At 44.2% G+C, this 14,154-nt stretch overlaps 1 protein-coding gene across 2 annotated transcripts; it reads left to right on the top strand.

Moving 5' to 3' along the window:
- Positions 1–435: 435 nt before the first annotated feature.
- GORAB (golgin, RAB6 interacting) lies at positions 436–10,717 on the top strand. 2 transcript variants are annotated; one of them, XM_069862732.1, is made up of 5 exons: positions 437–575; positions 1,497–1,830; positions 4,393–4,494; positions 6,260–6,400; positions 8,980–10,717. In XM_069862732.1, exons 1-5 carry the CDS (start codon positions 512–514, stop codon positions 9,443–9,445), a joined length of 1,107 nt encoding a protein of 368 aa, XP_069718833.1. In that variant the 5' UTR covers positions 437–511; the 3' UTR covers positions 9,446–10,717. The 2 variants fall into 2 exon arrangements, with proteins under 2 accessions (XP_069718834.1, XP_069718833.1); XM_069862733.1 differs by lacking the exon at positions 8,980–10,717 and having other exon boundaries at positions 436–575; positions 6,260–6,404.
- The last annotated feature ends 3,437 nt before the right edge of the window (positions 10,718–14,154 follow it).

Below are 14,154 nucleotides of genomic sequence, written 5' to 3' on the forward strand. Positions count from 1 at the left end.
AAGCACCTTGACTGCTCTCATAACCACTTAATTACACAGTACGAATGAACCAGGGGCCGTGGTGATGCTCCTTGAAGCCGGCTTTATTTGGGAGCGGCTCCTCCTCCTCGCTTATCCCTAATAATATCCTGCCCATGGCCAGGGGCTTGGAACTGGATGATATTCAGTCCCTTCCAACCCAAACCATCCTACGGTCCTCGGATCAGCCAGGACACTCCCTGCCCCACGCGCAGCCCCCGCTGCACCCCGGGCTTTTACTGAGGCCACGCCCCCTCCTGCCCTGAGGCCACGCCCCCTCCTGCCCTGAGGCCACGCCCCCTCCCGCGCCCCGCGGCCTCGCCACGCGCCGACCACGCCCCTCTCCGCAGGGCGCCGCGTTGCCCTTGTTGCCGTGGAGACCCGAGGCCCCCCCGAGGCTGCCCGTGGCGTTCGCCTGCGGCGGGCGGACGGCGCCGCCGGGGCAGCCGCGGGCCCTGCCGCCGCCGCCGCACCGGAAGGAGGAAGAAGCGCCATGGCCGAGGAGTGGGCCGGCTTCTCGCAGGACGAGCTGCGGCGCCTGCAGGGCCAGCGCGCAGGTACGGACGCCGCCGGGGCTCAGGGCCGGGCCGGGACCCCGTTAGCGCAGGCCGGAGGCGCAGTGCGGGCTCTCGGCGCTCCCGCAGCAGCGCCCGACCCCCCGGCGTACCGGACCCTCCGGCCTCTCTGTGCAGACCACTCAGCCTTCCGCGCCCTTCTCTGCCTTGCCGACCCCTATGGCTTCGCACCCCTTTAGCCTTCATTCATCCCCCGTCGTTCAACCTCGTCCTCCTCATCCAGCCTCTCAGCCCCCGACATCCCCACCTCTGTTCCCTCCACTCATCCAGTCCATCCCTCTTCGAACACCTCAGCATCTCCAGGCAGCCCGTCGTTTCCCCTGTAATTCCCTCTGCCCCTCCATCCAGGCCCCATCTCTCACTGCTCCTCTCAGTCTCTCATCCTGCTCCTCTGTCTCTCCACCCTCATCTGCTCTGTCACATTTCCGAACTCTCCAGCCGCTTGTCCTGCTGCTTGTCTGCCCACAGCCCACTCGTGTTCACAGAGTTGTCCTTCCCCTTTTGTCATCTTCACCATCTGTTCTACCCCATTCTTCACTTCATAAATCTCCAATGTGCCTACCAGACTGCCCCAAGATCCTTCTTTAGCCCTACCTCTCTCTCTGCTTGATTCTCCAATCCTCCCTAAGGCTCCCTTTTAGTCCCTCGGTCCAGGCCCCTTATTCCTCCCTCCCCTCATTTCAGATGCTCAGATCCTTTACAACTTCTGTTTCTTGGGTTAATGAAACATTTCCAAGTTCCTGGATTTTCTGCCATATTGCCTTCCTTGACATGTTGGCATGTATTTTCCCTAAGCTGGTTTTGCACCAGTTTGTTTTCTTGCCCAGAAAAGCTAATTCACAGGAGTGTCTTTGATCGTGAGATTTGGTTTTTCTCCTGTTTCTCTCTCTCATCCATTGACAGATTTGGAGCAGCAGCATCGCCCCCACACTGTGAATAAAAGTCGGAAACAAATTCAAAGAGAAAAGGCCTTTCAGCAGCAGTGTCAGAAGCTGGGACTGCAGGGTGGAGTGGCCTCTGTTTCTCCTGAGCAGTTGCTTTCTGTACCAAACCAGAAGCCTAGTCATCCTCAGCAGCCCGCACCACCACCTAATCCTTCAGCAGAAGATCAAAGGCAAAGTGATAACCGAGACCCGCAGAAGAAAGTGACACCGGTAGATCCCTGTGACAGCAGTGACAATGCACAGACCTGCCCTGCAAAGCCGAACTCCAGGGTGGAGAAAAAGAAAGTGGAATTGTTAGTAAGTCAGTAAAATCAGAGGAGGGCTTTTATTTTGTATTAACTCATTGTTTTGTTGTACAGTGAAGTGAACTTTTCTGTCTCCGGTAGGAACGTTTCAAAGATCACTTTTGCATCCCATGCATTGAACCTTTGTTTTTCATTTGTACTTGGGTTAAACCTGATTCAAGACTGAATTATGTAGTGCAATCCATGCAGATAACATCTGGGGCCATGCTGGCCCCAAATGATTTCTTGTGGCAGTGGGACTGTATATCGTAGAGTGCCCAAGATGCAGAACTGTCTTAATGGTTTATGGAGATGTAAACTCTCCTATGTCATGCTGCATAGAAAAGCCAGCAGCCACAACCAAAAGCCCTTTTGGAAGATACACATAGACTAGACGTAAGGAGGAATTTCTTCATCGTGAGTGTGGTAAGCCACTAGAACAGGTTGCCCAGGGAAGTTGTGGGTGCCCCATTCTTTGAATCATTCAAGGCCGGGTTGGATGGAGCTTTGGAGAGCCTGACCCAGTGGGATGTCCCTGCCCATGGCGGAGGAGTTGGAACTAGGTGATCTTTGAGGTCCCTTCCAACCCAAACTATTCTATGATTCTGTATGCCGTGATTTGTGTAACTTTATGTTCCCTTCACAGTATTGGTGCAGATTTGTTAATGTCAGAACTGTTGCTAAGGAAGCAAAATTTCAGGTTTAAGCAGTTCTCCAGCTTTTATGATGAAAGATAAAACCAGTCCCAAGGCTCTCACCCTATGCATTAGCCCACAGAGAGGTGCCTACCTCCCTCAGAAGCCTCAAACTAGTACATGTGAGAGAGAGAAAGGAAGAAGTACTGAACATGGCTCTCTGGGATTGTGATTGAATGTGGCAATTACTTAGCTTGATATCCAGAATTCCGGTAGTAGCTTCTAAAAGGCGGTTGTCTAAATGCTAGAGAGGGCAGGCATTTCTAATATGAGAAATTAGTTGGTTTTACCTCTTCACACTTGTTTTCCTGTCTGTATCCAAGTGCTAATTTTTTTTTCCTGCCTATATAATCAGCAAACACTAGCTGGCCACCAAATTTCAATGCATCTTTTGTATTGCCCCAGAACAGCAACTTCCCAGGTGTGGTGTGTCAGACCCTGTCTCTGGTTAGATCTGTCCATAGGATCTCAGAGGGGCCTGGAGAGGTCTGTAGGTGCTTCCCGATGGATTGGCAGGAGTGTGGCAGTCAGCAGCACTCGTGTGGAGAAGCAGAGTGTGGCTTCTCTCAGATTCAAAACTCAGAAGGATCCAGGAGGTTTGTTTTGCACCAGTGTGCCTTGAGAGGCTGCAGCAGCTGGCCATGCTGCCTGCCGTTTACCTGCCTGGCTCCTGTCTGGGATCACCTACCTGTGAATAGCTGTCTCTTCACCAAAACAGCACCACTTCAAAGAGCAGTGCTAAATTCCTCGTGTGGGTGCATCTCGATGGTAGCACTGGCTGTTCAACTCCTTCCTAGTGGTGAAAAATACAGACATCGCGTGACAGGGGAGAAGACAGCTAAAGCTTTGCACAGATGTTTTTCACTGTGGGAGGAGCAAATGACTTTTGGCTACAACCACTCCCTGAAATTGCTAATCTCGTCTCACCCTGTACACTTGAATTTAAATTTTATTAACATTTCTATACATGAGGTTTAGGAATAGGGTGGTGAGGAGAAATCTGAAGAGAGATTTTTGTGCAGGAGTGGTTCTTAAGGTTAATATAGCTGAGTTACTTGGGTATTTTGAAACTACACAATTTTTAAGGTGACACCCTTTGCAGGTATGAAGAACAGCCTGATGGAAAAGCAGCAAAGCAGTTTTTGTTTCTCCTTCATGCTGCCCAGTTGTGTTCGCCCAGGCTGTCCCCTCTCACCTGAGACCTTGCCTTCCATCTTCCGGGACTGGTTGTATCTCTGTAGGTATAGCCTAGGAAATGACGTGGGCTTGATGATCTTAAAGGTCTTTTTCCAACCTGAACAATTCTAAATAGAATCCATATAACTATTTCCCTGGTGACAAAAGTGAATTCTTGTTCTTTCTTTTTGCTTATTTTCATTGTAACTTTTACCAGCCTTCATTTGTATCAGTTTCATTATTTGGGGGCTGTATTGTAAAGCAGACCTGTGCAATGATCTGTTTTATAGAAAGAACATTTCCAGAAAAAGTGGCTATGTTAGCAGAATGAACAGATAGCGACTTCTAGCAGCCAGTAAGAAACCTGAAACTGCTTCTACCTAAGCAGTGGGGAAGCACATCCTTTAAAAGAAAAATTTGATCCACTTCTGAAAAATGCTTTACGCTCTTCCTTCCAGCAAAGCTGAATCAACCAGCAGCTTACTTGCTTATAAAGATATTGGTTCTGATCAACAGATTTCATCTGGAAATGTTTTATTGATCTAAATGACTTCTTGCAGATGATTCTTTCCTCAGAGCTGAAACCTGTGTATTGTTCCTTTGACATTTTAAGGATTTGCTGCAGGAAATACGATGGTGAATATTGTGTCATTTGGGAAACAGGGAACTTTCTATTGATTTTGATCTCGTCCATGAGCAGGCAGGAGAAGTCACGATGGGAAATCCTCCAGCAAGAGCAGCGGCTGATAGAAGAGAAGAATAAACGCAAGAAAGCACTCCTGGCCAAAACTATTGCTGAAAGGTAAGTGTCTGCACTGCAACATGGGCAGAGGAAGGGATTACTTTTCTTGTGCAGCAAGTTGCGTATCTTCTATTTAGATGTCACTTTTTCCTCCACTCTGTGCTCCGTATGTGCTGCTCCACAAGTGAGCAGCCATGATTGACATTTCCCTTTGATAACAAGTGCTGGCCAAGAAGCTCTGACTAAGCTTTTCACGCTTCCAAAGCTGCAGCTCTCTGTGCAGATGGAAAAATTATTACTCATCCAAGAATTAGCTTGCCTGTCAGTAAAGGAATGCTTGGAAGTTTGGATGCTCATCTTTGTTCTGTTCCTGCTTTGTTTTCACTGGATTGAAGGAAAGTTATTTTATTCCTAGCCTGAGAAGGGAAACTATAGCTATTTCTGTTTGAGCTTTTAACTCTTTCTTATTGGTATGTGAAAAGTGTGGAAAAGAGAAGGCAATCGACTTTAAGTTTAAGAAGGTTTTATCACTGGCTGATTAGAAATTATAAAAATTCACGTGTTCTCACAGTTGTTGGCACTTGCTTTTCAGGTGACCAGACTTTAAGGTATTGTACGGTGTTGTCTGCTGAGGTGGTTTAAGACTATTGGGAAGGCAGGGTTTGTAGGGGAAGGATGTTGGAGCAGCAGGGAACACTGGATCAAGGAAGAAGTGAAGCTTTCAGGCTCACAGCCCTCTCGCAGACGTGTGTTATGGTCTGCCCATCAAAGCCCTTGGGTAGCACATGTGAACTCAGCCAGTGTTGTGCATGAGATTCACTTTGAGGTTCTAAAGGTTTTGCTTTCCTTTACCAGGCAGAGATAACACCCTGGTACGCTTGGTCTGAGTCACAGTAGGACAGCAAACGTGAATGTGACTTCCAGGCTGCCTTCCTCCTCCTGGAAGTGGAGCATGAGGAGAGAGAGGGTGACTTGGAAGGTGATAGCTTGAGAGTTAGGTCTGACATCTGAAAGGCCACCTTCAGGCTCTAATCAATACTACAGGATATCTGTTTCTCTCCACTTGTGTCAGCTGATCAAATGAGAAGGGGTGTCAGTTCCTACAAACCTAGTCTTGCTTTCAGGTACTTGCTTTAGAGTGTAAAGCAGTGTCTGAAAAGCATGGTTTTGCTGGTGGTGAGGAATGACAGCAAAGTGACCTGGTGTAAAAGCTCCTTGGCTTGCTTGGGAGTGAAATCCATCAAAGTGCACTGCCCTTTGCAACATGCAGTTTTTCAGAACTTAGGAATGAATAGGGTGAGTTGAAAAAGGTTACATAAGACTTGATTGAAGTCCTTTGTGTTTGATGTCAAACTTTCCATTGATTTCATTGGGATTTTGGCTGGGCCTTGCGGGAATAATTTTACAAAATGGAAATCAAGCTTAGGTTAGGTGACTTTTTGGCCCCCCTAACTGGGCTTCTTTGAAAGGGGATATTTGCAGGGCTAAATACCCTTCCCCCTCTTGCTCCCCCCCAGCCATTTCCTGTTTCTTTACACTGAGAACTACTTACATACAGCAGCTTCTTGTGTGTTTCCACAGTGAAGAAACACAATCCATTTTAGGCACTTTGATTATAGTCATTACGTAATTTTGCTGTAGTCCTTTAATAGCAGGCATTTTAGATCCCTGTGGATATTAAAAAGATCAAAAGTCTTAAACCGTAAAGGAGAAACCTTCTGAATAGCTCTTAAAGACTTGCTCTGCAAATCGAATGGGGCCCGTTATTTCAAGATGAGAGACTTGAGAAGAGGGGGGGTAAAAAAAAGCGTTCTTCCTTTTGCAGATCCAAGAGAACTCAGGCAGAAACGGTGAAACTAAAAAGGATTCAGAAGGAGTTGCAAGCTCTAGATGACATGGTATCTGCTGACATTGGCATCCTGCGGAACCGCATTGACCAGGCCAGCCTGGACTACTCCTATGCCCGGTAAGTGACAGACAGGGAGGAGGCAGTAGCCCTGCCTGAGTAGAGGGAGAAAATGCTGTTTCCTGTCACCAAAGCAGTAATGGAGTTATGTCATTGTGTAGTTAAAGTGGTTGCAGTCTGGGGGGCTTTCAAATCTTGTGGTAAAAGCGTGGGGTTTATTTCCCAATTTTTCCCTTGGAATCTGGAAACTGAAGTAGGTTGCTGACTGCAGACTGTGCTTTCCAGCTTCATGCTGTCACGAGACATACTTAACTGCTTTAACGGTGCAGTTGTCCATAAGCCCTGCTTTATTGTTTCAAGGTTGTTTATTTCTTCTCAGGGGGAAGGAGGGTTTTTTTTAAAGTCCTAAAAAGAAATTCCTTTTCAGGGAAACTTGCTTGTTGATGACAGCTCTGGTTCAGTTGGGATCAATGGGACCAATTAAACTTAAAACGTAGAATACTGTTGAAGTACTTTTGGAAATGGGACCAAAAATTGAAGGAAAAAGCAAAGTTTCACTTTTCATAATGTGCCTTTAATCACTCTGGTTCTGATGAGTCCCTTAAATGCAAGAAATTAATCGGAACACCCTATTAGTTGTGGGTAAACCACAACATCAGTAGAAAAACATCAGCATGTTTACACAGCCATTCAATAAAATTGAGGTGTTTGATTGCAGCTTTTGATTCACAATTCAGTGTGTTGAACATGTATTTCTACTTATAATTTCTACTATATATTGACCACAGGCCAATAAACCTGGTAATTAGTCTTTAAAAAAATAGCAGTAGCTAAAAAATAAGGATCTTTTTTGTTTAATTGTCATTTGAAATATCTAAGATAAACTGCACTTTCCGCAGCTGAGTGCATATGAATACTGAATTTCATATCCTTGAGAGGAAAAACCTTTCAATGTGTTTTAGGTTTAAGTCTGGTTTCTAAACCCATTAAATGCTCCTGAAAATTTCTTCACCAAAATTTTGTAATAATGTGTTTATTTGAAATGCTTAATGGCTAAACAGCATATGACACAAATGGCTCTGACCTCTGGAAAGCAGTTTTTAATGAAGGTAGGAAAAGAGGATGCTGGTAGGATGAAGAGGATAAACTTTACAGAATACTTAATGACTTTCATGAACTTAGGAATTCTTTTTTTTGTGTGAGGGAGGGATTTGGAAATGAGAGTTATATACTTCCAGTGTTGTAGTTTTTTTGCATTATGAGACAAAGCTGATTTACTCTTAAGTGGTGTCTTTTTAAGCACATTTTTAGTTCTTGCCTTACATTTTGGGGCTAAAACACAAATAATTTCAATGGATCATAAAGTGCAATATTAAATAGTCCTGAGCCTGTATGTAGCTGAGGACATTCGACTATACAGTGAAATGGAATTCTTGTAAATATGATGTGAGGATTATGTGTGAATTCAGCCCAAAGGCTTAAGTGTCCAGCGTAGCATTAATTTTTCCATTTTAGATACCTGAACTAGGGAAATTTTGACTTTTTTATGAGGGCAATGTAAGCAGTCATCTGCCCGCCGCAAACATAGCCTTTGCAGCTGGGTCAATTTTGTGATGTCTGAGAAGGCTTTTCTATGTCTTATTTCCTTCTGTTTCCCTAAGTAAAGGATCTCTCCTGTCTTTCTGTTGCTTTGATTAACCAGGTATTTGAATCTGGTTTTGTAAAACAGCTGAATTCTTTATTCAACCACCTTACTAATATTAGTTTTATGATTGTTCTGTAAGGTATATCGGGTAGCCAATCTGCAAAAGTCTTTGCATGTTCCCTTTCCTGATGAGCAAGACTGCATCTACCTTTCTATCAATTAAATCAGAATTAATATACAGATACACTGAATGCAGTGGAAGATGCATCACTAATGTGGACACCAGCCACTGAAGTGCTAGATATCCCGGATGTGTTAACCTCAGTAAATATTTGGAATATTTCCTTTTTGCTACATTTGCTATGACAGGAAGTACAAATTGGCAGGAGGTGTGTGTCAGGGGGATGCTTACAATAAAATCTGACATCTATTGCCGCGCAAAAGTTGTGATCACTATTGATGTCATATGCTGTGTCAGTCTGCACTACTCATGATTTTCTGAACATGTATATGGATAACCAGAAGAGTATGTTTCTAGAGCAGATCCAAATGTAAATATGTGGTGTGCAGCACCATTATAACATCTGTATCTGTTGGTGGATGGTTGAGTTAGAAAACACACAACCGTTCTGCAGTGTTTTGGTTTAGTGGATAGGTGTTCATTAGAAGTCTGAAAACACTACAATTTCTGATGGTTTCTTTCTACTGCTAGTGATGCATCTCTTAAAACAGGCAGTGAAAACGCTCGTTTGTGATTCAATCTGGAGATTTCAGACAAGCAAATTAACTCTTGGAATACAGCAGCAGTGGAGGCTAAGAAGAGAAGATTTGATCCATTCACACTTGACTTTCTTCTCTTTTGCATGTCATGAATAGCTGGCATAATGTATTGCAGAGCATGTTGCAGTTCAGGGATGCTTAAAGTATCTGTCCGTGTGTCACATTCTAAAGTGCCTGGAGAACTAACCCACTAGAAATGATGATGATTTTGCAGGAAACGGTATGATAAGGCTGAGTCGGAGTATGTGGCAGCCAAGCTGGACCTCCAACACAAAACGGAGATTAAGGAACATCTCACAGAGCACCTGTGCACAATCATACAGCAGAATGAACTCCGCAAGGCCAGGAAGCTGGAGGAGTTGATGCAGCAGCTGGATGTGGAAGCAGATGAGGAAAATATGGAACTTGAGATAGAGGTGGAGCGGATGCTGCAGCAGCAGGAGGCAGAAGCAGGGAGACAAGCCAGTCAGTCTCACAATCATGCTGGGACAGCTAAGGGAAACTCCACTCCGAGTGTTACGGCACAGGAGAGTGATCATGGCAGCTGTGCTTCTCCTGCTATTTCTGAACAGTCATTTCAATCTGAAAACTCCAGTACCAAATCCCACTCCAGTATGGACAGCCAAACTCCAGCAATAAATGTGACTCCAGGAAACTCCCCAGCTTGTTCTGCTACATGACTACTACATTCTCATAAGCCAGCTGGTTAAGATGATTTGATGACTGCGGACTTGTGTGCTGTATGTTATATCTGGGTTTCTGCTGTGCCAGTAAAATGCACTCTATTTCTCTTTTCCTTTAATATTGTTTTCCAATCTTAGAGACTCTTTCTTCACAAGACTGTCATTTGGGGTTCAACATCTGCCTTCATCATTCCTGTTTAACTTCATATTCTAATACCCTGGTCTTCATGGGGCTTTGTACCTTCCTGAAACGGGATACTTGGAAGCAAACAGCAGTTTTTTTCCCAAAGGCTTTCAGCATATTGATGTCACAGATACCTGTTCCAAGCAGTGTGCAAGCGATACGTATCTACAGGCGGAAACGCTGCATCTTATTCTGCTTCTGAACACGTTCTGTCCCCTGACAACTGTGATAGGATGTTTGTCTTCCTTTGTATCCGTAAGGGATTAGTTCTCAACGGTTTTTAATCCCGGTAAACCCAAGTGCTTACTTCAATTATCTTCATAGCTGATACTCTTCCCAGTACCTGATTTAAAGGAAATTTGCATATTGAGGCAAATTGCAAGGTCAGTTGTAATGTTTCCTATTCATCACTTTGCTTGTTTCTTTCAGATCATGCTAGATCACGCAGAGCTAGAAATTGAGAACATTATCTATGAAATCACAGCAGCTATGATTTAACATAAACAATGAGTTACAGTTTAAAACATTGCAAAATTTATGAGGTAGAAGTAGAAACATATAAAAGAGATTGTGTTACAATGAAAGCTGTTCCATTACAAACATCTTTCTCTGTTGTTGTTGCCACAAAGTTCCAATAATTAGCCAGGGATCTTGTAATGAAAAATTCCCACTGTATATTGGAAGTATGCCCATTTTCATATAATGCTTAGTGCATTTTCTTGCCTGAAGAGTGGGTTTGTACCCCACAAGAAGTTCACTATTTTGCTCTCCTGCTGTTGAAAGGTTTTAAAAAGCTTCCAGGTGGAGAAAGTGTCATGACTTAAAATAGGGGACGTAGAGCAGCTGCAGACTGCGGGGACTGTGTTCATAGCTATCCGGTTTGTAACAGAGGAAGGCTGCTTTCATTGTAGAAATGATTTCTGTAGTACCTGGCCTGAATGTGTGAGTCAGAGTGTATGAACGAGTTACTGAATGATGCCATGAAGTATATAAATGGGACAGTGATTGTCTCTTTGGCTTTAATAGTGGAAAAACATGTCACTACATTTTGGTTTTATTCTATTAATAAATCAGTGCATCTTCTACTCAGTGTGTTTACTTTCAGTTGTGATATCTGATACTAATACTTGTTTCCAAGACTGTTTTTTCACAGGAGGTGGTAAATGACAATATCAGATATACTCTTTGGCAACTTTCCGCTGTGTGAAAGTAAAACCTAGAGAAAGACTGTTCCAAAATATGAAAACTTATGAAGCAAAGACATGGCAGGATACAGCTTGGCAGGATTTTTTTTGACTAACCGTGACCCGAGGCAGCAGTGGAAAATCTCTACTGGTGCCTCCCATACGTAAGAGTAAATCTATTTCCTAGGGAAGCTCCTTGTAATCAGGGCTGATTGAAGCTAGAAAACTCCAAAGTAACATTTGACATGCATACAGAGCATCGCTTTGTTGTTGCTGATAGATTGCATTTTGTGTTACTTCGCTGGAAGACCTGACCTAAAAGCTGAAGACTTGATTGTGTTGTGAGAAAATTGTGACTGACTTCCTTTGCTTTGTCTGCAGTTGCAGAACAGCTTGTAGCAACGTGATTACGGTTTTCCAAACTGGATACCAGTAAGTGCAATAGTAATGTAATTGTACTATTCTTGTTTCCGTCCTCTGCAGCTGTCCCCAGTTGCTTTTCAAGAGAACCCAAGTCCTGGTGGATGGGTCTGTTCCTCATTACAGTTGTATTCAGCTCATCAAGGGACATACAGAAGAGCATCTGACAGAAGAGTTGAATTTTAATGGTATTTACAGGAAGCACGCGCGTACGGTTTTGCATATAATTTGTGGTTCTCTAGTAGGCTAAAATGTGGTTGAAATAGTCCTACTGATTGCACCTTGCCGTTACGGATAAGATTATTGTCTGAACTCTTCAAACCTACAAAGGCAAAAAATTATAAGCCAAATGGTCTTTTTTGACAACTAGTTAAGAATATGAGTTTCTTTGAAGAGAATAAGTTTATATCCAACAAAATTACTTAAAAGCTGAAAAATTTCTCATGTGCCATCCTGATAGTGCTGGCACTGTTTCTGCCTGACAGGGAAGATGCTATTGTTAGAATCAGCAATTTCTGTTCTCTTAGAAGTCCCTCATCGAAATTCTGGCCAGTTCTGTGTGTCTTTAACTTCTGAGCTTGCAAAATGAATGGAACTGGCTGGAAGCCACATGAAACAGCCATATGAAATGGAAACAGGCAGCCTAGCATTTGGTCGCTCTCTCTGGAGACAGGGAGTTCAAGAGTTAAGTTGTTTGATCTGAGTTATGAAGCCTTTCTCTGACGTGTGATATAAACCACTACCATGGTGTCAGTTCCACTTTGGAAGTTTGCAGATGTTTTGATGGGTGCCAGTGTGCTGGTTTAACATTCCCCCTATGCTGGAGCCAAGCAGTCCAGTCATAATTGTAACAACATGTGTGTTGGTCAGAAATGCCAGGAGATGATTTTGGTGCAACGAAAGGTTTGGGTATTTCCCTTGTTTTTCCCTTAAGGAGATAGAAGAGTTGGAATTTAGAGTCTCCAAGCAAATGCCCTTTCTAGCTTTGGAGTAGTTGGTGCATCTGATCCTGTTTGGCTCTGCTGTTGCTGGAGTGCATTGAGGGCAGGTGCACTGTCCACTCAGCTAGCACGTTCTGTCTTCAGAAAAATGGAAAAGCTAATCGTTCAGCAAAATCAGGAATGGGTTGGATGGGCAGATTTTTAACTGAAGGCCTCTTGTAGGTAGAGGTAAAAGTCTGAATGTGACGCTTGCTGGGGTTGAAAAGTAGAGCAACGCATGATATCTGACAGGGCTCATCACAGGGGACTTGTGTTATCCAGTGGCAATGTAGCCATTCCTGTGCTGGGCCACCGCATTACCATTACAGGAAGAAGTAGAGAACACCTATCCATACCACTGTGAGAACGTTACAAAGCACAAAATAATTGCCCATGTTATAGTTTGGCCAGGATGTCGGGATTAACGCTCCCTCCTCTGTCCAGAAATGTTTAAATGAGCACAGATGGTAATGGCTCAGCCTGGGGTTCCTGTGGATGTCTAGTGTATGGTGTAAAACAGTTATATATCCGAGAAGTTGGGCTCTCAAGAGATTTCATCGTAGGGTAGCTGTCTGGAAAGAGACTCAAGTTCTCTGTCAGCCATTCTCTTCCTAATACCTTCTACAGTGCAGTGGAGTCTTCCCTTTGAGCCTGTATCCCATCTAAACAGGATGAGGAATACCTAGTAAGAGTGAAAAGTGACTGGCATAGTAGTTGGGGTTACTCTGTTTCCTGACTGGCTTTATTCAGAATATGCTGGAAAGGATTGCGTATGGGAAAGTTTTCTGTTCCTAACACTCTTTTCTCAAGGTTCAGACTTGGACCAAAACCCCTGTGATGTGAATTGTCCCAAACTGAGGCCTGGTACTTTATCAGATGGCCCCTTATGCAGGATCTTTGAGCATCTGTTGGTCCTTGATACTTCTTGATACTTCTTGTATGATTGAGCTTGATACTTCTGTGTGATTCTGTGTAGACATAGGGTCTTGTCTGTCCACGCTCTGCTCTTGTGCATGCCATAGCTGTGTATAATGGTTCATACAGTTGCTGAGAGCTAGATAAAATGTTTCTGCTGGCCTGATCCAACCCAGGAATCTATGTTCAACATTTCAGTAATATATCATGGTTCCTTTTCTAATGCTGTGGATATAAGCAGGTGTGGTGTGCAAGGGACAAAGGATTTTGCCAGTGGCAATACAAACAGGGTGCAGAGAAGTTGGGCTGGTATAACAGAAACCACATGCTTGTTAAGTGCCCTATTTAGGCTTGTCTGCATGGCCCTATTAAAGCGAGTGTTGGCTCCTTTGATGGGGCACGAGACTGGTTTCCTTCATCATTTCCCCTGATTTATGTTGCAGCAGCAAACTTGTAGGTCGGTGAGAAGTTAGCCAAGCCTCACCTCCTCAGCATGATAGGACATCAGATCCTTCAGATCCTTGCCTTTGGCAGCCTTTTAGTTACAGGGTTTAAATCATGCCTTTTGAGACACAGGTAGAGACACTAAAAAGCTTGAGCCTTTCTGAATTAGGGCCTGGATTGTGTAGTTAGCCATTTTCTCAATTAGCTAAACATAAATCAGTATAACGAGGCGCTTGGAAGCACTGAGCAGGTTTAGTACCTTGTGTCTCCTGCCTCTGTCCATACCACTCCCACCTGCTTGTCTGACTGATCAGCCAGCTATTTTATTTTTCCACACTGGTAATGCTGAGGTTTTAATGTCTGAACGGAGTTTCACACCTGGCATGTATGTGAGAGGCGAGAACTGGGAGAAATTGTTCTTGCACAGTAAGGAAAGCAGCCCTCATGCACAGCAGAAATCTGGCAGTCAACCTCAGCACCCCCTGCCACACCATCCTTCAGAGGATGGGAACAGTGTCCAATTGTATTGGCAGTGGTGGGTGGTGGCATGAGTGCAGAAAGTCTCATGGCTGCAGGGAG

The sequence above is a fragment of the Phaenicophaeus curvirostris genome, chromosome 8, assembly GCF_032191515.1.
Source record: "Phaenicophaeus curvirostris isolate KB17595 chromosome 8, BPBGC_Pcur_1.0, whole genome shotgun sequence".
NCBI classification, from domain to species: Eukaryota; Metazoa; Chordata; class Aves; order Cuculiformes; family Cuculidae; genus Phaenicophaeus; species Phaenicophaeus curvirostris.